Consider the following 25,274-nt stretch of genomic DNA (forward strand, 5'->3'; position numbering starts at 1 on the left):
GAGGTCTACTACACCTGTTGTATTCAGCATTTCACTGTAAGGTCTACTACACCTGTTGTATTCAGCAGTTCACTGTGAGGTCTACTACACCTGTTGTATTCAGCATTTCACTGTAAGGTCTACTACACCTGTTGTATTCAGCATTTCACTGTGAGGTCTACTACACCTGTTGTATTCAGCATTTCACTGTAAGGTCTACTACACCGGTTGTATTCAGCATTCCACTGTAAGGTCTACTACACCTGTTGTATTCAGCATTTCACTGTGAGGTCTACTACACCTGTTGTATTCAGCATTTCACTGTGAGGTCTACTACACCTGTTGTATTCAGCATTTCACTGTGAGGTCTACTACACCTGTTGTATTCAGCATTTCACTGTAAGGTCTACTACACCTGTTGTATTCAGCATTTCACTGTGAGGTCTACTACACCTGTTGTATTCAGCATTTCACTGTAAGGTCTACTACACCTGTTGTATTCAGCATTTCACTGTAAGGTCTACTACACCTGTTGTATTCAGCATTTCACTGTAAGGTCTACTACACCTGTTGTATACAGCATTTCACTGTAAGGTCTACTACACCTGTTGTATTCAGCATTTCACTGTAAGGTCTACTACACCTGTTGTATTCAGCATTTCACTGGTCTACTACACCTGTTGTATTCAGCATTTCACCGTAAGGTCTACTACACCTGTTGTATTCAGCATTTCACTGTGTGGTCTACTACACCTGTTGTATTCAGCATTTCACTGTAAGGTCTACTACCTGACCTGCATGGGGACAGGGGAGAGGGTGGGGGAGGGGTGAGAGGATAGAGGAGAGGGGTAGAGGGAAGGGGTGGTATTGGAGATAGGGGTTAGGGAGGAGCGGTGAGAGGATAGAGGGGTAGAGGTAGAGGGGAGGTATTGGAGATAGGTGTTAGGGAGGAGGGGTGAGAGGATGGAGGAGAGGGGTAGAGGGAAGGTATTGGAGATAGGGGTTAGGGAGGAGGGGTGAGAGGATAGAGGAGAGGGGTAGAGGTAGAGGGGAGGTATTGGAGATAGGGGTTAGGGAGGAGGGGTGAGAGGATAGAGGAGAGGGGTAGAGGGGAGGTATTGGAGATAGGGGTTAGGGAGGAGGGGTGAGAGGATAGAGGAGAGGGGTAGAGGTAGAGCGGAGGTATTGGAGATAGGGGTTAGGGAGGAGGGGAGAGAGGGTGGAGGAGGAAGAGGAGGGGGGGTGTACTGAACCAAGGGTGAGAGGAGGAGGGGTGAGGAATTGGACCAAGAGGTGAGGAGAGGGGGGAGCTAGATGGCAGGAGGGGGGGGGGGGGGGGGGGGGGGCGCTATGGGTGAAGACAGCAGGCCATCATGCCTTATGTCAATGTATTAGGTGTATTGTATGGTGACAGCTTGTGAGTCAGGGACACAGTGAGAAGCTGTCTCCAGGGGACCAGAGGGACAATTACAGGGCTTTATGTTGCCTTCTATAACGCTGACTAACAGAGATGTGCATAGATGTGCATATATGTGCATAGATGTGCATAGAATAGGTGTTATTTGCAGTATGTATAGAGTATACAGGTATACATGTATAGAGAACGTTACAGATGTATAGAGTACCTGTGTCTGATGTTAAGTATGACATGTACAGTACAGTATGTATATAATGGATACCAGAATCCGGAGCCCAGATACAGATGGATCTCTAGCAGTGATGTCGAACATCCGGCCCACGGGGGAGTCCAATCCAGCCCGGGGGAGGTATCCAAAACAAGATACTTAGAAATTACTAAATGACATTCATACAGTTTCTTGACTGTTGTCCAGCTCGCTAATAATCGCCCAAATGAAGGATGGGTGGGCGAGAATGTGATTGGTGGAGGACGGGTGAGAGAGAAGTCGATAGGTCGACAGACCACTTTTGACAGCTGCTGCTGTAGACGGACTAGCCAGCTTAGCAGACTGCCTAGAGAGGAGAGGAGAGGGGAGGGCAAAGGAGAGGAGAGGAGAGGAGAGGAGAGGAGAGGAGAGGAGAGGAGAGGAGAGGGCGAAGGGGAGGAGAGGAGAGGAGAGGAGAGGAGAGGAGAGGAGAGGGCGAAGGGGAGGAGAGGAGAGGAGAGGGAAGGCGAAGGGGAGGAGAGGAGAGGAGAGGAGAGGAGAGGAGAGGAGAGGGCGAAGGGGAGGAGAGGAGAGGAAAGAAGAGGAGAGGAGAGAAGAGGAGAGGAGAGGAGAGGAGAGAAGAGGAGAGAAGAGGAGAGGAGAGGGCGAAGGGGAGGAGAGGAGAGGAGAGGAGAGGGCGAAGGGGAGGGGGAAGAGCGTGGAGGGGAGGGGAGGGAAGGAAGAGATCCTAATAGAACTACCCACCTCTAAAAGCACAGACATTTGAACATGCTGTTCCTGGTTGTAGAAATGGAGAAAATGATGTTATTCAATGCCACTTACTTCAGCTATTATTCAAACGCTCCTCAGTTTCATACCTTTCATGATAAGTGGCCATTATCGTTTTTTCCTTCCCAGCAGAAAGACAAGAGCTTACAGCAAAGTGGAATGAGAAAACCATAGTACAACTCATTATATCGTCTTCCAGTACATCTCTTTGGAGTACAGTACACTTCGTCTTTGTGACCGTCCACACAACATAGGGCTTCAATGAAAGCATCTCTCACTCTCCCTCTGTTTAACTTCGGTGCTCTTCTTTTGAAAGAGGATATCCCAACTCTGTTAGTGGCCCCCAGGGGACAGTAGAGGATGTTCTCAAGGGGCAACAGATAGACAGGGGGCAGTAAGGGATGTTCTCACGGGGCAGCAGATAGACAGGGGGCAGTAGGGGATGTTCTCACGAGGCAACAGATAGACAGGGGGCAGTAATGGATGTTCTCACGGGGCAACAGATAGACAGGGGGCAGTAGGGGATGTTCTCATGGGGCAACAGATAGACAGGGGGCAGTAAGGGATGTTCTCATGGGGCAACAGATAGACAGGGGGCAGTAGGGGATGTTCTCACAGGGCAACAGATAGACAGGGGGCAGTAATGGATGTTCTCACGGGGCAACAGATAGACAGGGGGCAGTAAGGGATGTTATGACAGATCAGCAGATAGACAGGGGGCAGTAGGGGATGTTCTCACGAGGCAACAGATAGACATGGGGCAGTAGTGGGCAGTAAGGGACGTTCTCACGGGGCAGCAGATAGACAGGGGGCAGTAAGGGATGTTCTCACGGTGCAGCAGATAGACATGGGGCAGTAGTGGGCAGTAAGGGATGTTCTCACGGGGCAGCAGATAGACATGGGGCAGTAGTGGACAGTAAGGGACGTTCTCATGGGGCAGCAGATAGACAGGGGGCAGTAGTGGGCAGTAAGGGATGTTCTCACGGGGCAGCAGATAGACATGGGGCAGTAGTGGGCAGTAAGGGATGTTCTCACGGGGCAGCAGATAGACATGGGGCAGTAGTGGACAGTAAGGGACGTTCTCATGGGGCAGCAGATAGACATGGGGCAGTAGTGGGCAGTAAGGGACGTTCTCATGGGGCAGCAGATAGACAGGGGGCAGTAAGGGATGTTCTCATGGCGCAGCAGATAGGCAAGGGGCAGTAAGGGATGTTCTCACGGGGCAGCAGATAGACATGGGGCAGTAGTGGGCAGTAAGGGATGTTCTCACGGGGCAGCAGATAGACATGGGGCAGTAGTGGACAGTAAGGGATGTTCTCATGGCGCAGCAGATAGGCAAGGGGCAGTAAGGGATGTTCTCACGAGGCAACAGATAGACAGGGGGCAGTAATGGATGTTCTCACGGGGCAACAGATAGACAGGGGGCAGTAGGGGATGTTCTCATGGGGCAACAGATAGACAGGGGGCAGTAAGGGATGTTCTCATGGGGCAACAGATAGACAGGGGGCAGTAGGGGATGTTCTCACAGGGCAACAGATAGACAGGGGGCAGTAATGGATGTTCTCACGGGGCAACAGATAGACAGGGGGCAGTAAGGGATGTTCTCATGGCTCAGCAGATAGACAGGGGGCAGTAGGGGATGTTCTCACGAGGCAACAGATAGACATGGGGCAGTAGTGGGCAGTAAGGGACGTTCTCACGGGGCAGCAGATAGACAGGGGGCAGTAAGGGATGTTCTCACGGTGCAGCAGATAGACATGGGGCAGTAGTGGGCAGTAAGGGATGTTCTCACGGGGCAGCAGATAGACATGGGGCAGTAGTGGACAGTAAGGGACGTTCTCATGGGGCAGCAGATAGACAGGGGGCAGTAGTGGGCAGTAAGGGATGTTCTCACGGGGCAGCAGATAGACATGGGGCAGTAGTGGGCAGTAAGGGATGTTCTCACGGGGCAGCAGATAGACATGGGGCAGTAGTGGACAGTAAGGGACGTTCTCATGGGGCAGCAGATAGACATGGGGCAGTAGTGGGCAGTAAGGGACGTTCTCATGGGGCAGCAGATAGACAGGGGGCAGTAAGGGATGTTCTCATGGCGCAGCAGATAGGCAAGGGGCAGTAAGGGATGTTCTCACGGGGCAGCAGATAGACATGGGGCAGTAGTGGGCAGTAAGGGATGTTCTCACGGGGCAGCAGATAGACATGGGGCAGTAGTGGACAGTAAGGGACGTTCTCACGGGGCAGCAGATAGACAGGGGGCAGTAAGGGATGTTCTCATGGCGCAGCAGATAGACATGGGGCAGTAGTGGGCAGTAAGGGATGTTCTCACGGGGCAGCAGATAGACATGGGGCAGTAGTGGACAGTAAGGGACGTTCTCATGGGGCAGCAGATAGACAGGGGGCAGTAGTGGGCAGTAAGGGATGTTCTCACGGGGCAGCAGATAGACATGGGGCAGTAGTGGGCAGTAAGGGATGTTCTCACGGGGCAGCAGATAGACATGGGGCAGTAGTGGACAGTAAGGGACGTTCTCATGGGGCAGCAGATAGACATGGGGCAGTAGTGGGCAGTAAGGGACGTTCTCATGGGGCAGCAGATAGACAGGGGGCAGTAAGGGATGTTCTCATGGCGCAGCAGATAGGCAAGGGGCAGTAAGGGATGTTCTCACGGGGCAGCAGATAGACATGGGGCAGTAGTGGGCAGTAAGGGATGTTCTCACGGGGCAGCAGATAGACATGGGGCAGTAGTGGACAGTAAGGGACGTTCTCACGGGGCAGCAGATAGACAGGGGGCAGTAAGGGATGTTCTCATGGCGCAGCAGATAGGCAAGGGGCAGTAAGGGATGTTCTCACGAGGCAACAGATAGACAGGGGGCAGTAATGGATGTTCTCACGGGGCAACAGATAGACAGGGGGCAGTAGGGGATGTTCTCATGGGGCAACAGATAGACAGGGGGCAGTAAGGGATGTTCTCATGGGGCAACAGATAGACAGGGGGCAGTAGGGGATGTTCTCACAGGGCAACAGATAGACAGGGGGCAGTAATGGATGTTCTCACGGGGCAACAGATAGACAGGGGGCAGTAAGGGATGTTCTCATGGCTCAGCAGATAGACAGGGGGCAGTAGGGGATGTTCTCACGAGGCAACAGATAGACATGGGGCAGTAGTGGGCAGTAAGGGACGTTCTCACGGGGCAGCAGATAGACAGGGGGCAGTAAGGGATGTTCTCACGGTGCAGCAGATAGACATGGGGCAGTAGTGGGCAGTAAGGGATGTTCTCACGGGGCAGCAGATAGACATGGGGCAGTAGTGGACAGTAAGGGACGTTCTCATGGGGCAGCAGATAGACAGGGGGCAGTAGTGGGCAGTAAGGGATGTTCTCACGGGGCAGCAGATAGACATGGGGCAGTAGTGGGCAGTAAGGGATGTTCTCACGGGGCAGCAGATAGACATGGGGCAGTAGTGGACAGTAAGGGACGTTCTCATGGGGCAGCAGATAGACATGGGGCAGTAGTGGGCAGTAAGGGACGTTCTCATGGCGCAGCAGATAGGCAGGGGGCAGTAAGGGATGTTCTCATGGGGCAGCAGATAGACAGGGGGCAGTAATGGATGTTATGACAGATCAGCAGATAGACAGGGGGCAGTAATGGATGTTATGACAGATCAGCATATAGACAGGGGACAGTAATGGATGTTATGACAGATCAGCAGATAGACAGTGGGCAGTAAAGGATGTTTTGACAGATCAGCAGATAGACAGGGGACAGTAATGGATGTTTTGACAGATCAGCAGATAGACAGGGGGCAGTAATGGATGTTATGACAGATCAGCAGATAGACAGGGGGCAGTAATGGATGTTTTGACAGATCAGCAGATAGAGAGGGGCAGTAATGGATGTTATGACAGATCAGCAGATAGACAGGGGGCAGTAATGGATGTTATGACAGATCAGCAGATAGACAGGGGACAGTAAGTGACAGTAAGGGATGATATGACAGATCAGCAGATAGACAGGGGACAGTAATGGATGTTTTGACAGATCAGCAGATAGACAGGTGACAGTAAGGAAAATATGACAGGGCTGTAGACAGGCTGATGGGGGAGACTGATCAGAGGTCTTTACAACCCTTCAGATAGCTGGTGGGGTTGTGGTGTTCCTGTAGTGAATGAGGCCTGTCAAACCCCTAGATAATCTGCTTCCCAAATGGCACCCTATTCCCTATTTAGTGCACTACGTTTGACCAGGGTTGGCTCCCTATTCCCTATTTAGTGCACTACTTTTGACCAGGGCCCATAGGACCCATAGGATTTGTTTGGTCATTGTGGTTTTCAACCAATCAAAGAGCATTCTAAATGACATCACATGCAGTAGTTCCATGGCAGCCATGTTAGTAAACACCCTCCAGAGAAATATGGACCGTTCTTGAACAGTTCCACATACATTAGTGAATTGTTAATCTAAATAATGTATTGTGGAATGAATGGATAAAACAGACTGCTCAGAGGCTTCAATTTTCTACCTCTAGAATGAGAATGAATGTACTGTACCTTACTCCAGATGGCTCCTAGCTCTGATGGCTCCTAGCTCTGATGGCTCCTAGCTCTTATGGCTCCTCGCTCCGAAGTTACCCCAAACTCTCTCTCTCTCTCGCTACATCACGACTCTGGGTGCTCTTCGCTCAGCTCATCCTCGTCACTAGAGCACCGTCACTCACCTGTCTGTCTGGTCTCTGACTGACTGGTCTGTCTGTCTGTCTGTCTAGCACGGCATTACAGGTTTGCTTATACGCTAATGCCTCATTTACTGTCTGTCTAGTAAGACATTGGAGGTTTGTTTATATGGTAATGCCTCATTTACTGTCTGTGTAGTAAGGCATTAGAGGTTTGTTTATATGGTAATGCCTCATTTACTGTCTGTGTAGTAAGGCATTAGGGGTTTGTTTATATGGTAATGCATCATTTACTGTCTGTCTAGTAAGACATTAGAGGTTTGTTTATACGGTAATGCCTCATTTACTGTCTGTCTAGTAAGGCATTAGAGGTTTGTTTATACAGTAATGCCTCATTTACTGTCTGTCTAGTAAAGAGGAATATGCTGGTAACTCTATTGAGCGTGATAATCATCATTATGTATGGTAATGCCTTATTTACTGTCTGTGTAGTAAGGCATTAGAGGTTTGTTTATACGGTAATGCCTCATTTACTGTCTGTCTAGTAAGGCATTAGAGGTTTGTTTATACGGTAATGCATCATTTACTGTCTGTGTAGTAAAGAGGAATATGCTGGTAACTCTATTGAGCGTGATAATGCCTCATTTATGTATGGTAATGTAGGATTGGAAGGTAGTAAAACGTGTTTAATAATGGTGGGGTAATGTAGCATTTTAATGTAGTAAAGACACACTGTGTGATAATGGAGGGATATTTTAATGAAGTAACATAAGTAACTTTCTATTTTTCTCTCTTTTCAGGCACCAAGGCCAAAGATGGTGTTGGTTCAGGTGAGTGTACTGTTAAGTCTCTAGTTCAGAAATTGACATCAGTGGTACAGTATCACAACAGCAAGATACTTAGTATCTTCCAAGTTTCAATAAAGTTAGCCTGGATCAGAAAACAAGTTTGACCTGCTTCTGGTACACACACCAAACAGGATTAGACTGGTAAAGATACAACGCCTTAAGAGTCAAACTAGAACAACAAACCAAAGAGGATTAGACTGGTAAAGATACAACGCCTTAAGAGTCAAACTAGAACAACAAACCAAAGAGGATTAGACTGGTAAAGATACAACGCCTTAAGAGTCAAACTAGAACAACAAACCAAAGAGGATTAGACTGGTAAAGATACAACGCCTTAGAGTCAAACTAGAACAACAAACCAAAGAGGATTAGACTGGTAAAGATACAACGCCTTAGAGTCAAACTACAACAACAAACCAAAGAGGATTAGACTGGTAAAGATACAACGCCTTAAGAGTCAAACTAGAACAACAAACCAAAGAGGATTAGACTGGTAAAGATACAACGCCTTAGAGTCAAACTACAACAACAAACCAAAGAGGATTAGACTGGTAAAGATACAACGCCTTAGAGTCAAACTAGAACAACAAACCAAAGAGGAATAGACTGGTAAAGATACAGTTTAAAATGCCTTCGAGTCCAACTAGGACAACAAACCAAGCAGGATTAGACTGGTAAAGATATAACATCTTAGAGACTAGTGTACTAGAGAACAACAACATCAGTGTATGTGCTTTTTAATGTGTGTGTGTTAATAATGTGTTTGTGTTAATGTGTGTGTGTTAATGTGTGTGTGTGATGATGTGTGTGTGTGTTAATAATGTGTGTGTGTTAATGTGTGTGTGTTAACGTGTGTGTGTTAATGTGTGTGTGTGATGATGTGTGTGTGTGTTAATAATGTGTGTGTGTTAATGTGTGTGTGTTAACGTGTGTGTGTTAATGTGTGTGTGTGATGATGTGTGTGTGTGTGTTAATAACGTGTGTGTGTGTTAATGTGTGTGTGTTAACGTGTGTGTGTTAATGTGTGTGTGTTAACGTGTGTGTGTGATGATGTGTGTGTGTGATGATGTGTGTGTGTGTGTTAATAACGTGTGTGTGTTAATGTGTGTGTGTTAACGTGTGTGTGTTAATAATGTGTGTGTGTTAATAATGTGTTTGTGTTAATGTGTGTGTGTTAATGTGTGTGTGTGATGATGTGTGTGTGTGTGTTAATAATGTGTGTGTGTTAATGTGTGTGTGTTAACGTGTGTGTGTTAATGTGTGTGTGTGATGATGTGTGTGTGTGTGTTAATAACGTGTGTGTGTTAATGTGTGTGTGTTAACGTGTGTGTGTTAATGTGTGTGTGTGATGATGTGTGTTAATAACGTGTGTGTGTGATGATGCAGCGAAGGACCTTGCTGGTGGAGCCATGGGGAATATCGCTGCAGCCACCGGCCTGGGGAAGAAGGACGAGTTCCCATCTGACATGAACGTACGACTAACACACACACACACACACACACACACTCACACACACTCAGACACACGCACACACACACACACACACACACACACCCACGCACAGGCACACACACACACACACACAATGCAAACACACAAATACCACGAACACACACACACACACACACACACTCAGACACACACACACACACACAATGCAAACTAACACATACCACGAACACACACACACACACACTCAGACACACACACACACACCCACGCACAGGCACACACACACACACACACACACACACAATGCAAACACACAAATACCACGAACACACACACACACACACACACACAACACACAGGCACACACACACACAGGCACACACACACACACACACACACACACTCAGACACACACACACACACACAATGCAAACTAACACATACCACAAACACACACACACACACACACACACACACACGACACACATCACCAGCCCCTATATCACTATAGACTATCACCAGCCCCTATATCACTTTAGAATATCACCAGCCCCTGTGGAATTACAGTACGAATAGCTGGTGAATAGCATGCTGTTATCATGAGGTGAGATTCTAGATTGATGTTCCTTTATATTTACAATGCCCTTATCCAAACAGCTTCCTCATTCACCCAGCTCTAATCAATAGCTCTAATCAATAGCTCTAATCAATAGCTTTAATCAATAGCTTTAATCAAAATCTCTAATCAATAGCTCTAATCAATAGCTGTAATCAATAGCTCTAATCAATATATCTAATCAATAGCTCTAATCAATAGCTCTAATCAATAGTTCTAAATGACAGTGTATGAGAAGGATGTTATTTCTATCAGGAAAAATAAAGTAGATGTTGTTCCACTTGGAATCGGCAAGGTCGTTAGACCTTATTAATGGTTTCAGCAGGGTTGTCAGCCCTTATTCATGGTTTCAGCAGGGTCGTTAGACCTCATTCATGGTTTCAGCAGGGTCGTCAGCCCTTATTCATGGTTTCAGCAGGGTCGTTAGACCTTATTCATGGTTTCAGCAGGGTCATCAGACCTTATTCGTGGTTTCAGCAGGGTCATCAGCCCATATTCATGGTTTCAGCAGGGTCGTCAGTCCTTATTCATGGTTTCAGCAGGGTCATTAGACCTTATTCATGGTTTCAGCAGTGTCGTTAGACCTTATTCATGGTTTCGGCAGGGTCGTTAGACCTTATTCATGGTTTCAGCAGGGTCGTCAGACCTTATTCATGGTTTCAGCAGGGTCGTTAGACCTTATTCATGGTTTCAGCAGGGTCGTCGGCCCTTATTCATGGTTTCAGCAGGGTCGTTAGACCTTATTCATGGTTTCAGCAGGGTCGTCAGCCCTTATTCATGGTTTCAGCAGGGTCGTTAGACCTTATTCATGGTTTCAGCAGGGTCGTCAGCCCTTATTCGTGGTTTCAGCAGGGTCATCAGTCCTTATTCATGGTTTCAGCAGGGTCATTAGACCTTATTCATGGTTTCAGCAGGGTCGTCAGCCCTTATTCATGGTTTCAGCAGGGTCGTTAGACCTTATTCATGGTTTCAGCAGGGTCGTTAGCCCTTATTCATGGTTTCAGCAGGGTCGTCAGCCCTTATTCATGGTTTCAGCAGGGTCGTTAGACCTTATTCATGGTTTCAGCAGGGTCGTCAGCCCTTATTCATGGTTTCAGCAGGGTCGTTAGACCTTATTCGTGGTTTCAGCAGGGTCATCAGCCCTTATTCGTGATTTCAGCAGGGTCATCAGACTTTATTCGTGGTTTCAGCAGGGTCATCAGACCTTATTCGTGGTTTCAGCAGGGTCGTCAGTCCTTATTCATGGTTTCAGCAGGGTCGTCAGACCTTATTCATGGTTTCAGCAGGGTCGTTAGACCTTATTCATGTTTCAGCAGGGTCGTCAGCCCTTATTCGTGGTTTCAGCAGGGTTGTCAGCTCCTATTCATGGTTTCATCAGGGAAGTTAGACCTTATTCATGATTTCAGCAGGGTCGTTAGACCTTATTCGTGGTTTCAGCAGGGTCATCAGCCCTTATTCGTGATTTCAGCAGGGTCATCAGACCTTATTCGTGGTTTCAGCAGGGTCATCAGACCTTATTCATGGTTTCAGCAGGGTCGTCAGTCCTTATTCATGGTTTCAGCAGGGTCGTCAGACCTTATTCATGGTTTCAGCAGGGTCGTCAGCCCTTATTCATGGTTTCAGCAGGGTCGTTAGACCTTATTCGTGGTTTCAGCAGGGTCATCAGACCTTATTCGTGGTTTCAGCAGGGTCTTCAGCCCTTATTCATGGTTTCAGCAGGGTCGTCAGTCCTTATTCATGGTTTCAGCAGGGTCATTAGACCTTATTCATGGTTTCAGCAGGGTCATTAGACCTTATTCATGGTTTCAGCAGGGTCATTAGACCTTATTCGTGGTTTCAGCAGGGTTGTCAGCCCTTATTCATGGTTTCAGCAGGGTCGTCAGCCCTTATTCATGGTTTCAGCAGGGTCGTCATTCCTTATTCATGGTTTCAGCAGGGGCATTAGACCTTATTCATGGTTTCAGCAGGGTCATTAGACCTTATTCATGGTTTCAACAGGGTCGTCAGCCCTTATTCATGGTTTCAGCAGGGTCGTCAGCCCTTATTCATGGTTTCAGCAGGGTCATTAGACCTTATTCATGGTTTCAGCAGGGTCATTAGACCTTATTCATGGTTTCAGCAGGGTCATTAGACCTTATTCATGGTTTCAGCAGGGTCATTAGACCTTATTCATGGTTTCAGCAGGGTCGTCAGCCCTTATTCATGGTTTCAGCAGGGTCGTCAGCCCTTATTCATGGTTTCAGCAGGGTCGTCATTCCTTATTCATGGTTTCAGCAGGGGCGTTAGACCTTATTCATGGTTTCAGCAGGGTCATTAGACCTTATTCATGGTTACAGCAGGATCGTCAGATCTTATTCATGGTTTCAGCAGGGTCGTCAGCCCTTATTCATGGTTTCAGCAGGGTCGTCAGCCCTTATTCATGGTTTCAGCAGGGTCGTCAGCCTTTATTCATGGTTTCAGCAGGGTCGTCAGCCCTTATTCATTGTTTTCAGCAGCGTTGTCAGCCCTTATTCATGGTTTCAGCAGGGTCGTCAGCCCTTATTCATGGTTTCAGCAGGGTCGTCAGCCCTTATTCATTGTTTTCAGCAGGGTCGTCAGCCCTTATTCATGGTTTCAGCAGGGTCATTAGACCTTATTCACGGTTTCAGCAGGGTCGTTAGACCTTATTCATGGTTTCAGCAGGGTCGTTAGCCCTTATTCATGGTTTCAGCAGGGTCGTCAGCCCTTATTCATGGTTTCAGCAGGGTCGTTAGACCTTATTCATGGTTTCAGCAGGGTCGTTAGACCTTATTCATGGTTTCAGCAGGGTCGTCAGCCCTTATTCATGGTTTCAGCAGGGTCGTTAGACCTTATTCATGGTTTCAGCAGGGTCGTTAGACCTTATTCGTGGTTTCAGCAGGGTCATCAGCCCTTATTCGTGATTTCAGCAGGGTCATCAGACCTTATTCGTGGTTTCAGCAGGGTCATCAGACCTTATTCGTGGTTTCAGCAGGGTCGTCAGTCCTTATTCATGGTTTCAGCAGGGTCGTCAGACCTTATTCATGGTTTCAGCAGGGTCGTTAGACCTTATTCATGTTTCAGCAGGGTCGTCAGCCCTTAGTCATGGTTTCAGCAGGGTCGTTAGACCTTATTCATGGTTTCAGCAGGGTCGTCAGCCCTTATTCATGGTTTCAGCAGGGTCGTTAGACCTTATTCGTGGTTTCAGCAGGGTCATCAGACCTTATTCGTGGTTTCAGCAGGGTCTTCAGCCCTTATTCATGGTTTCAGCAGGGTCGTCAGTCCTTATTCATGGTTTCAGCAGGGTCATTAGACCTTATTCATGGTTTCAGCAGGGTCATTAGACCTTATTCATGGTTTCAGCAGGGTCGTCGGTCCTTATTCATGGTTTCAGCAGGGTCTTCAGCCCTTATTCATTGTTTCAGCAGGGTTGTCAGTCCTTATTCATGGTTTCAGCAGGGTCATTAGACCTTATTCATGGTTTCAGCAGGGTCATTAGACCTTATTCATGGTTTCAGCAGGGTCATTAGACCTTATTCTTGGTTTCAGCAGGGTCGTCAGCCCTTATTCATGGTTTCAGCAGGGTCATTAGACCTTATTCATGGTTTCAGCAGGGTCATCAGACCTTATTCATGGTTTCAGCAGGGTCGTTAGACCTTATTCATGGTTTCAGCAGGGTCGTCATTCCTTATTCATGGTTTCAGCAGGGTCGTCAGCCCTTATTCATGGTTTCAGCAGGGTCGTCATTCCTTATTCATGGTTTCAGCAGGGTCATTAGACCTTATTCATGGTTTCAGCAGGGTCATTAGACCTTATTCATGGTTTCAGCAGGGTCATTAGACCTTATTCGTGGTTTCAGCAGGGTCGTCAGCCCTTATTCATGGTTTCAGCAGGGTCGTCAGCCCTTATTCATGGTTTCAGCAGGGTCGTCAGCCCTTTTTCATGGTTTCAGCAGGGTCGTCAGACCTTATTCATGGTTTCAGCAGGGTCATTAGACCTTATTCATGGTTTCAGCAGGATCGTCAGATCTTATTCATGGTTTCAGCAGGGTCGTCAGCCCTTATTCATGGTTTCAGCAGGGTGGTTAGACCTTATTCATGGTTTCAGCAGGGTCGTCAGCCCTTATTCATGGTTTCAGCAGGGTCGTCAGCCCTTATTCATGGTTTCAGCAGGGTAGTTAGACCTTATTCATGGTTTCAGCAGGGTCGTTAGACCTTATTCATGGTTTCAGCAGGGTCGTCAGCCCTTATTCATGGTTTCAGCAGGGTCGTTAGACCTTATTCATGGTTTCAGCAGGGTCGTTAGACCTTATTCATGTTTTCAGCAGGGTCGTCAGCCCTTATTCATGGTTTCAGCAGGGTCGTTAGACCTTATTCATGGTTTCAGCAGGGTCGTTAGACCTTATTCATGGTTTCAGCAGGGTCGTCAGCCCTTATTCATGGTTTCAGCAGGGTCGTTAGACCTTATTCATGGTTTCAGCAGGGTCGTTAGACCTTATTCGTGGTTTCAGCAGGGTCATCAGCCCTTATTCATGATTTCAGAAGGGTCATCAGACCTTATTCGTGGTTTCAGCAGGGTCATCAGACCTTATTCGTGGTTTCAGCAGGGTCATCAGACCTTATTCGTGGTTTCAGCAGGGTCGTCAGTCCTTATTCATGGTTTCAGCAGGGTCGTCAGCCCTTATTCATGGTTTCAGCAGGGTCGTTAGACCTTATTCATGGTTTCAGCAGGGTCGTCAGCTCTTATTCATGGTTTCATCAGGGTAGTTAGACCTTATTCATGGTTTCAGCAGGGTCGTCAGCCCTTATTCATGGTTTCAGCAGGGTTGTCAGACCTTATTCGTGGTTTCAGCAGGGTCGTTAGACCTTATTCATGGTTTCAGCAGGGTCGTCAGTCCTTATTCATGGTTTCAGCAGGGTCATTAGACCTTATTCATTGTTTCAGCAGGGTCATTAGACCTTATTCATGGTTTCAGCAGGGTCATTAGACCTTATTCATGGTTTCAGCAGGGTCATTAGACCTTATTCATGGTTTCAGCAGGGTCGTCAGCCCTTATTCATGGTTTCAGCAGGGTCGTCAGCCCTTATTCATGGTTTCAGCAGGGTCGTCATTCCTTATTCATGGTTTCAGCAGGGTCATTAGACCTTATTCATGGTTTCAGCAGGGTCATTAGACCTTATTCATGGTTTCAGCAGGGTCATTAGACCTTATTCGTGGTTTCAGCAGTGTCGTCAGCCCTTATTCATGGTTTCAGCAGGGTCGTCAGCCCTTATTCATGGTTTCAGCAGGGTCGTCATTCCTTATTCATGGTTTCAGCAGGGGCATTAGACCTTATTCATGGTTTCAGCAGGGTCATTAGACCTTATTCATGGTTTCAGCAGGGTCGTCAGCCCTTATTCATGGTTTCAGCAGGGTCGTCAGCCCTTATTCATGGTTTCAGCAGGGTCATTAGACCTTATTCATGTTTCAGCAGGGTCATTAGACCTTATTCATGGTTTCAGCAGGGTCGTCAACCCTTATTCATGGTTTCAGCAGGGTCGTCAGCCCTTATTCATGGTTTCAGCAGGGTCGTCAGCCCTTTTTCATGGTTTCAGCAGGGTCGTCAGACCTTATTCATGGTTTCAGCAGGGTCATTAGACCTTATTCATGGTTTCAGCAGGATCGTCAGATCTTATTCATGGTTTCAGCAGGGTCGTCAGCCCTTATTCATGGTTTCAGCATGGTGGTTAGACCTTATTCATGGTTTCAGCAGGGTCGTCAGCCCTTATTCATGGTTTCAGCAGGGTCGTTAGACCTTATTCATGGTTTCAGCAGGGTCGTCAGCCCTTATTCATGGTTTCAGCAGGGTAGTTAGACCTTATTCATGGTTTCAGCAGGGTCGTCAGCCCTTATTCATGGTTTCAGCAGGGTCGTCAGTCCTTATTCATGGTTTCAGCAGGGTCATTAGACCTTATTCATGGTTTCAGCAGGGTCATTAGACCTTATTCATGGTTTCAGCAGGGTCATTAGACCTTATTCATGGTTTCAGCAGGGTCATTAGACCTTATTCATGGTTTCAGCAGGGTCGTCAGCCCTTATTCATGGTTTCAGCAGGGTCGTCAGCCCTTATTCATGGTTTCAGCAGGGTCGTCATTCCTTATTCATGGTTTCAGCAGGGTCATTAGACCTTATTCATGGTTTCAGCAGGGTCATTAGACCTTATTCATGGTTTCAGCAGGGTCATCAGCCCTTATTCATGGTTTCAGCAGGGTCATTAGACCTTATTCATGGTTTCAGCAGGGTCGTCATTCCTTATTCATGGTTTCAGCAGGGTCATTAGACCTTATTCATGGTTTCAGAAGGGTCATTAGACCTTATTCATGGTTTCAGCAGGGTCGTCAGCCCTTATTCATGGTTTCAGCAGGGTCGTCAGCCCTTATTCATGGTTTCAGCAGGGTCGTCAGCCCTTATTCATGGTTTCAGCAGGGTCGTCAGACCTTATTCATGGTTTCAGCAGGGTCGTCAGACCTTATTCATGGTTTCAGCAGGGTCATTAGACCTTATTCATGGTTTCAGCAGGATCGTCAGATCTTATTCATGGTTTCAGCAGGGTCGTCAGACCTTATTCATGGTTTCAGCAGGGTCGTCAGCCCTTATTCATGGTTTCAGCAGGGTCATTAGACCTTATTCATGGTTTCAGCAGGGTCATTAGACCTTATTCATGGTTTCAGCAGGGTCGTCAGCCCTTATTCATGGTTTCAGCAGGGTCGTCAGATCTTATTCATGGTTTCAGCAGGGTCATTAGACCTTATTCATGGTTTCAGCAGGGTCGTCAGCCCTTATTCATGGTTTCAGCAGGATCGTCAGATCTTATTCATGGTTTCATGGTGTGTAAAGGTGGTGGAATTATGAGGGAATAAGTCATGGTCTGAATACGACGTATCTGTAGACACACCTTCATGTATCTGATCTCCGACCCCAACAAAAAGCAGCTGAACAGCATGAACACCATGCTATTCTCAAGTTCAAGGTCAGAATACGCACAGAGAGAAAAGTTAAATTTACGGTCGATTAACTCAGGTCAGAATTCCCCCCATAGAGTCTAGGGTTCATTAAGAACCCTATACAATCTAGGGTCCATTAACACCCCCATAGAGTATAGGGTCCATTAAGACCCCCATAGAGTCTAGGGTTCATTAAGAACCCTATAGTATCTAGGGTCCATTAAGACCCCCATAGAGTCTAGGGTTCATTAACACCCCCATAGAGTCTAGGGTTCATAAACACCCCCATAGAGTCTAGGGTTCATTAACACCCCCATAGAGTCTAGGGTTCATTAACACCCCCATAGAGTCTAGGGTCCATTAAGACCCCCATAGAGTCTAGGGTCCATTAAGACCCCCATAGAGTCTAGGGTTCATTATTAACACCCCCATAGAGTCTAGGGTCCATTATTAACACCCCCATAGAGTCTAGGGTCCATTAAGACCCCCATAGAGTCTAGGGTTCATTATTAACACCCCCATAGAGTCTAGGGTTCATTATTAACACCCCCATAGAGTCTAGGGTCCATTATTAACACCCCCATAGAGTCTAGGGTTCATTAACACCCCCATAGAGTCTAGGGTTCATTAAGACCCCATAGAGTCTAGGGTTCATTATTAACACCCCCCATAGAGTCTAGGGTCCATTAAGACCCCCATAGAGTCTAGGGTTCATTATTAACACCCCCATAGAGTCTAGGGTCCATTAATAACACCCCCATAGAGTCTGGGGTTCATTAACACCCCCATAGAGTCTAGGGTCCATTATTAACACCCCCATAGAGTCTAGGATCCATTAAGTCAAATGGAGTGAATTAAAAATAATCTCATTGTTCTTTTTTCATTCATTTGGCAATTTTCTCTTGAACGATATGATCTATTAGCAATGGTGTGGTACTGTATGTCTGCTGTCTTGCAAGCTCTGACCCAACTCTGTGGTACTGTATGTCTGCTGTCTTACAAGCTCTGACCCAACTCTGTGGTACTGTATGTCTGCTGTCTTGCAAGCTCTGACCCAACTCTGTGGTACTGTATGTCTGCTGTCTTACAAGCTCTGACCCAACTCTGTGGTACTGTATGTCTGCTGTCTTACAAACTCTGACCCAACTATGTGGTACTGTATGTCTGCTGTCTTACAAGCTCTGACCCAACTTTGCTATTTTGGCGTTTATTTTTTCTTGCATCAAATGTATCCCCTTATAATTTTTTTATGATCGACAAGAACTTTTGAACATCAAATCAGCAGTTACTAACTTCAATTCCGAATTCAACTTCAACCGAGTTTAACCGACTTCAACCGAGTTCTGGTCTCTTTGTGTAATTCCGACCCAATGTTTTGGGCTATCCAACAGGAAACGGTCTGGGGGGGAAAAAGGTAGGAGAGGGGAAGCCACCTCCTCCCTCCGTTCTATTGGCCGATGTATAGTCTCTTGATAATGAGATGTATGATCTCTGATTGTGGATTTAATGTCAACGGGACTCTCATAACTGTAATATGATCTGCCTAGTTCTGAAACATGGCTTTCGGACAAGACACCCACCATGGCTTAATCCCATAGAAAATCTGTGGAGGGAGCTGAAGGTTCGAGTTGCCAAACGTCAGCCTTTAAACCTTAATGACTTGGAGAAGATCTGCAAAGAGGAGTGGGACAAAATCCCTCCTGAAATGTGTGCAAACCTGGTGACCAACTACAAGAAACGTCTGACCTCTGTGATTGCCAACAAGGGTTTTGCCACCAAGAACTAAGTCATGTTTTGCAGAGGGGTCAAATACTTATTTCCCTCATTAAAATGCAAATCAATTTATAACATTTTAGACATGCGTTTTTCTAGATTTTTTTTGTTGTTATTCTGTCTTTCACTGTTCAAATAAACCTACCATTTAAATTACAGACGGATAATTTCTTTGTCAGTGGGCAAATGTACAAAATCAGCAGGGGATCAAATACTTGTTTCCCTCACTGTAGGTGTTCTTGGGCACAGGGACTATGATGGTCTGCTGCTTAAAACATGTAGGTATTACAGACTCGGTCAGGGAGAGCTTGAACATGTCAGTGAAGACACTTGCCAGTTGGTCAGCGCATACTCAGAGTACACGTCCTGGTAATCCGTCTGACCCTGAGGCCTTGTGAATGTTGACCTAAGTAAAGGTTTTACTCACATCGACCTATGGAGAGTGCGATCACACAGTCGTCCGGAACAGCTGATGCTCTCATGCATGCTTCAGTGTTGCTTGCCTCGAAACGAGCATAGAAGTAGTTTAGCTCGTCTGGCAGGCTCGTGTCACTAAGCAGCTCTCGGATGTGCTTCCCTTTGTAGTCCGTATTATCCCATTATCATCAGGAGTCCAAAGCACTGTGTTTCCTGCCTCCTGTACTGGACTATCTCTCCCTAACAGTTTACTATTTATCTATTTCCTTGTTTGTAAAATGAAAAGTAGTGTGGTGGTGAAATAGGACGTGTGTTCGTTTTGTTTTACAATTGTCTGTCTGTGTGTGTGTGTGTGTGTGTGTGCGTGTGTGTGTGTGTGTGTGTGTGTGTGTGTGTGTCCACAGCCTGAGGAGTATGGGCAGGAGGCCATGGAAGGAGAGCCACAGGGAGATCAGCAGGAGGGAGAGACATATGATGAGAACCAGCAGGTAAGTGGGACACACACACACACACACATACACACACACACACACACACACACACACACACACACACTAGAGCCGTGAATATTAAGCCCGAGCCCTACCCAGGCGTGATTGCTTCTGCCAATTTTAAGGCCCGGCCCTGCCCAAAACCCAAAATATTTGAGTAAATCCACTCGCTCCCTGTGCTCAGCTCGCTCTGTGTGCTCTCTGCTCATGGCGCTCTCAGTCTGTGAGTATCCATAGCAACGGCTCCTCAATGAAGAGGCAGGAGAGAGCAGTGAGCTGGAAGCTACATTTCATCACTATAAAAATCAAGGAACATGATGCTTTTCTGTGAAATAATCTTCTTTCTGTGAAGCACTTCTGACACCATGCTATGATCTTAGTCAGATAAGATTGACTGTACTGAGCAGCAGAGCATGAGCAAATGAGCTTCAAAATGTTAGTGATGAATTTAGTGATACCCGAGCCCTAACCCAATGTATAATATCTGGGTTGGGTAAGCAGAGCCCTAACCCAATGTATAATATCTGGGTCGGGTAAGCAGAGCCCTAACCCAATGTGTAATATCTGGGTCCTGTCGGGCTTGGGTCGGGTAAGCAGAGCCCTAACCCAAAGTATAATATCTGGGCCCAGTCGGGCTTGGGTCGGGTAAGCAGATCCCTAACCCAATGTATAATATCTGGGCCCAGTCGGGCTTGGGTCGGGTAAGCAGAGCCCTAACCCAAAGTATAATATCTGGGCCCAGTCTGGTTTGGGTCGGGTAAGCAGAGCCCTAACCCAATGTATAATATCTGGGCCCAGTCGGGCTTGGGTCGGGTAAGCAGAGCCCTAACCCAATGTATAATATCTGGGCCCTGTCGGGCTTGGGTCGGGTAAGCAGAGCCCTAACCCAATGTATAATATCTGGGTCGGGTAAGCAGAGCCCTAACCCAATGTATAATATCTGGGTCGGGTAAGCGGAGCCCTAACCCAATGTATAATATCTGGGTCGGGTAAGCAGAGCCCTAACCCAATGTATAATATCTGGGTCCTGTCGGGCTTGGGTCGGGTAAGCAGAGCTCTAATACACACACACACACACACACACACACACACACACACATAGTGTCAGGGGTAATGTGTTACAGAAAATCGTTACGTGATAATATTACTTTCATGCGTAATGGAGTATTATAACGCGTTACTGCCTTTAAATATTACCATTTTATTACCGCTACATTTTCTAGTAACGTACCCGCTACTTTCAGAAAGCATTTCCTTTCCAGGCTCGGTGTTTCCCTGATTCAATCTCCACTTGTTTCCTCATTTAGTTATCAAGCGAGAGCGGAGAGAAAAAACAGTTTGGAGAATGTGATGACAGTATGTTCATAAAAATGGAAAAAAGGCGCAACACTTTTCTTTGCCATTGGTTGCTTCTGTTATAGCAAATACTTATTCGTCCAGATGATCCATTTTCACAACATATTGTGTAGAGACAGAAAGGGAATTGTTGTATTTCGATGGTTGACATTACAGAAAGGTAGGCCGATATTTTCTCGTAATGAAAAAACAGCGCTTGTAGTCTACATTTCATGAGCGCATATGAAGTTGTCTTGTGTCGTGGAGTGGCTACGTGCGGATTCTCGTATAGGCTAATCTTTCCCGCAAATGTAGCCTACTCCAAAATTCGGAATTAAATACAGCACATCAGACTACACCATTTAGGTAATAAACGTTGTGACCAAGATATTTCTGATGTGGTTGAAGATTCTTTTCAAATTAATTTAGTGACATATGGTGCCTACATTTGGTAGAGAGCACACGGCACGCCTTCACTCTCTCCGACAGTCAAACAAAACCGTTTCGAGTTTTTAAAAACAACTTTTGTTCCATGTAATGCGTAATATGGAATAAACGACTTTATCAAGCAACGAATCCAAACTACACACACACACACACACACACACACACACACACACACACACACACACACACACTAGGACTAGGTCAAATTCGTGTAAAATACTTGCACTTGGTTTGTCTCAGGGTTTTGCACTTTTGGGACTATTCCATTTGTTGCTATTGTACCGGGGAAACTAAACAGTAGAACTCTGTGAGTTGGCGCTTGGTCTCTCTCTCAATAGGTTTAGACATTTTTTTATATTTCGTATACATTAACAGTCAAAGTTTGGACCTAAGGTACAATATTAATTCCAGGGTTTTTCTTTATTTTGGACTATTTTCTACATTGTAGAATAATAGTGAAAACAAACGATGAAACTACACGTATGGAATCATGTAGTAGTGTTAAACAAATCAAAATATATTTTATATTTGAGATTCTTCAAAGTAGCCACCCTTTGCCTTGATGACAGCTTTGCACACTCTGTCAAATGCCAGATAGACAGGCGGGCACAGCCCCTCCAATATGGTGTGTGTGTGTGTGTGTGTGTGTGTGTGTGTGTGTGTGTGTGTGTGTGTGTGTCTCAGTGGTTGAGACAGATGGTTATTTTGGGAAGGCAGCTCTCAAGGGCAAAACAAACTGTCCTGAATGGATTCATTTCTCAAGGGCAAAAAAACACAGAGTACCGAATCAATTCATCTGGAACCTGAGAATCAGCAGGGAACCAATGACGAATCAAATAATCTCAATGGAGTCATCTTAAACGAACGGTTCAGAACCAATTCAGTGGTTTATTAACTGTGATGTTCTCCTGCCCTACATGAATATTTGACTCCATTAAACTCCTTTCTGTTTAACGCAAATGACTCCTGTAATATTACACTGTAAAATATCATGAAGGAGGGAGGTATGTATTCCATATTCCTCCCTATCCTTCCTCATCTCTCTCTATTTCTCCATTTTCCAGCTCATTCTTTATCTCCATCCTTGTCTCTCTTCTCTTTCTCTCTTTCTCTCTCAACCTCCACCATCCCCCTATTGCGCTCGCCTCCTCCCCCTTCTCCTCCGTCTCCACGTCTCTCCCTCTCTCTCTGTCTCTCTCTCTCTCTCCCTCTCTCTCTCTCTGTCTCTCTCTCCCTCTCCCTCTCTCTCTCTCTCTCTCTCCCTCTCTCTCTCTCTCTCACTCTTTTTAGCTGAACGGGGTGTGGTGGTGATGACATCAGAGTTGCAATGCATTATGGGTAGTGTCAGAGGATTCCCTGCGTTGCTGTAAACAACATGGAGCCTTTCTGTACAGCTGATCTGCCTGAGGGGGTGGGCAACTCCAGTCCTCGTGAGCCTGATTGGTGTCACAGTTTTACCTCCAGGTCCCCAGCTAACACACCTGACTCCAATAATCACCTAATCGCGATCTTCAGTTTAGAATATGACTTGATTAATCAGCTGTGTTTGCTAGAGATGGAGAAAAATGGTAACACCAATCAGGCAGTCGAGGACTGGAGTCGCCCACCCCTGATCTAAACACAGCAGACACAGTGAGAATGTGGATGTAACATGTGTCCCATCAATAACCACACATTCTTTTCCATAGATAAATGACTTCAAGGCATCATTATATGAGTAGCAGTGTCTGTTAATAACATGAAGATGTTAGAGCTAGTGTACTAATGAGAGGATGCTACTAATACGTCTGTTCTCTGCTGTTTCCTTGGAGCAGCTTTAATAGTTTACGTTAGCTAGTGCTGCCCTCTGGTGGATAAATTGAAAGTATTGACACTGGGCTGAAGCTGATAATATTGTCAGCGGTCGGTCGGGAGTCGCGGTCGGTCGGGAGTCGCGGTCGGTCGGGAGTCGCGGTCGGTCGGGAGTCGCGGTCGGTTGGGAGTCCCGGTCGGTCGGGACTCAAACCCGACTCCGGTCAAAGAGATCTGAAGAGGAGGTTGCTAGATGTTGTGTTTGAGTTCTCTCTAACGTTGTACTAGTTATACTGTAGTGTATTGATCATTTTCCCCTGTCAGGTTAAAAAGAGGACATTGTGTCCTTATTGCCAGGTTGTCTTCATGTGATTTGTCTCATTAGATCACTCTGGACGAGAGCTTTTCTGATGAGATCCAACAACTCCACTTATGTCTGTTTCTTCCATAATTCTGCTTATGTGAACTCTGTATCTGTCCCAAATAGAACCCTGTGAAGGGAATAGGGACACAGAAACTGTGTCTCTCTCTCTCCTCTCTATTTAAATACTGTCTCCCTCTCTGAGCTCTGTCTCTCTCTCTCTGAGCTCTGTCTCTCTCTCCTCTCTATTTAAATACTGTCTCCCTCTCTGAGCTTGGTCTCTCTCTCTCTGAGCTCTGTCTCTCTCTCTCTATTTAAATACTGTCTCCCTCTCTCTGAGCTCTGTCTCTCTCCTCTCTATTTAAATACTGTCTCCCTCTCTCTGAGCTCTGTCTCTCTCTCCTCTCTATTTAAATACTGTCTCCCTCTCTGAGCTCTGTCTCTCTCTCTCTAAGCTATGTCTCTCTCTCTCTGAGCTCTCTCTCCTCTCTATTTAAATAATGTATCTCTCTCTCTGAGCTCTGTCTCTCTCTCTCTGAGCTCTGTCTCTCTCTCCTCTCTATTTAAATAATGTCTCTCTCTCTCTGAGCTCTGTCTCTCTCTCCTCTCTATTTAAATACTGTCTCCCTCTCTCTGAGCTCTGTCTCCCTCTCCCTCTCTCTGAGCTCTGTCTCTCTCTCCTCTCTATTTAAATAATGTCTCCCTCTCTCTGAGCTCTGTCTCTCTCTCCTCTCTATTTAAACACTGTCTCCCTCTCTGAGCTCTGTCTCTCTCCTCTCTATTTAAATACTGTCTCCCTCTCTCTGAGCTCTGTCTCTCTCTCCTCTCTATTTAAATACTGCCTCCCTCTCTCTGAGCGCTGTCTCTCTCTCCTCTCTATTTAAATACTGTCTCCCTCTCTCTGAGCTCTGTCTCTCTCTCTCTATTTAAATACTGTCTCCCTCTCTCTGAGCTCTCTCTCTCTCTCTCTCTCTCTATTTAAATAATGTCTCTCTCTCTCTGAGCTCTGTCTCTCTCTCCTCTCTATTTAAATACTGTCCCTCTCTCTGAGCTCTGTGTCTCTCTCTTCTCTCCAAGGAGCAGGGCCAGGACTACGAACAAGAAGCATAAAAGCCATCACTGCAAATCTCCATCCAACCAGCAGCACAATTTATTACAACAAAAAGGACAAACACCGAAAGTACCACAATAATACAAATCTAATCCTGTTGCAAAAAAACAAAAACAAAAAAAAACACAAAGCAAGAATTCCACCTGAGAAAAAATGTTCTTCCTTCGTCTTGAAGACGAATCTTTTATGATAATCGATGCTATATTGTAAATGTCATGTTACTGCTGTAATGTGTTGGGTCGTGTAGTTGTTTCTTGAGGTGTAGAAGAGCCGCCCGCTGTCTCGAGTCTCGTTTCCTTGATTCCCTCCCAATGGAACGAGACCCCCGGACCAGGCCTATGGCTTGTGACCATAGAAATACAATCCATAGAACAGGCCTCCCCATTCAAGACTGGACTCTATTTCTATGCGTGTGACTCTTTGTGTGTTTCTGTATTTATAAATGTGAGATAATAATAGGTGTATTTTTCTCATCTTCCAACAACGACGTTGGGAGCGAAAGAAAATTATAAATCCGGTTGCAAACAGATATGACTACTACCAATAATATTCTATAAGTGTGTACAATGTCTGTTTGTGGGTTCTCTCTTTTGGATTTACTTTTGGAGCACGTTTA

The 25,274-nt window shown here is 46.3% G+C and overlaps 1 protein-coding gene across 4 annotated transcripts in view; it reads left to right on the forward strand.

The window, feature by feature from the left end:
• The window catches only part of LOC110489247 (beta-synuclein), a 36,440-nt gene extending 11,658 nt beyond the window's left edge, over nt 1-24,782 (forward strand). For 2 of the 4 annotated variants that reach the window (XM_036943529.1, XM_036943527.1), the window contains exons 3-6: nt 7,836-7,865; nt 9,270-9,355; nt 19,527-19,610; nt 24,631-24,782. In XM_036943529.1, the coding sequence (XP_036799424.1) occupies nt 7,836-7,865; nt 9,270-9,355; nt 19,527-19,610; nt 24,631-24,657 (227 nt within the window). In that variant the 3' untranslated portion in view covers nt 24,658-24,782. Of the gene's footprint in view, nt 1-7,835; nt 7,866-9,269; nt 9,356-19,526; nt 19,611-24,624 lie in introns of all 4 variants that reach the window. The other 2 variants (XM_036943528.1, XM_036943526.1) reach the window with 1 other exon arrangement.
• The last annotated feature ends 492 nt before the right edge of the window (nt 24,783-25,274 follow it).

The sequence above is a fragment of the Oncorhynchus mykiss genome, chromosome 14, assembly GCF_013265735.2.
Source record: "Oncorhynchus mykiss isolate Arlee chromosome 14, USDA_OmykA_1.1, whole genome shotgun sequence".
Classification (NCBI taxonomy): Eukaryota; Metazoa; Chordata; class Actinopteri; order Salmoniformes; family Salmonidae; genus Oncorhynchus; species Oncorhynchus mykiss.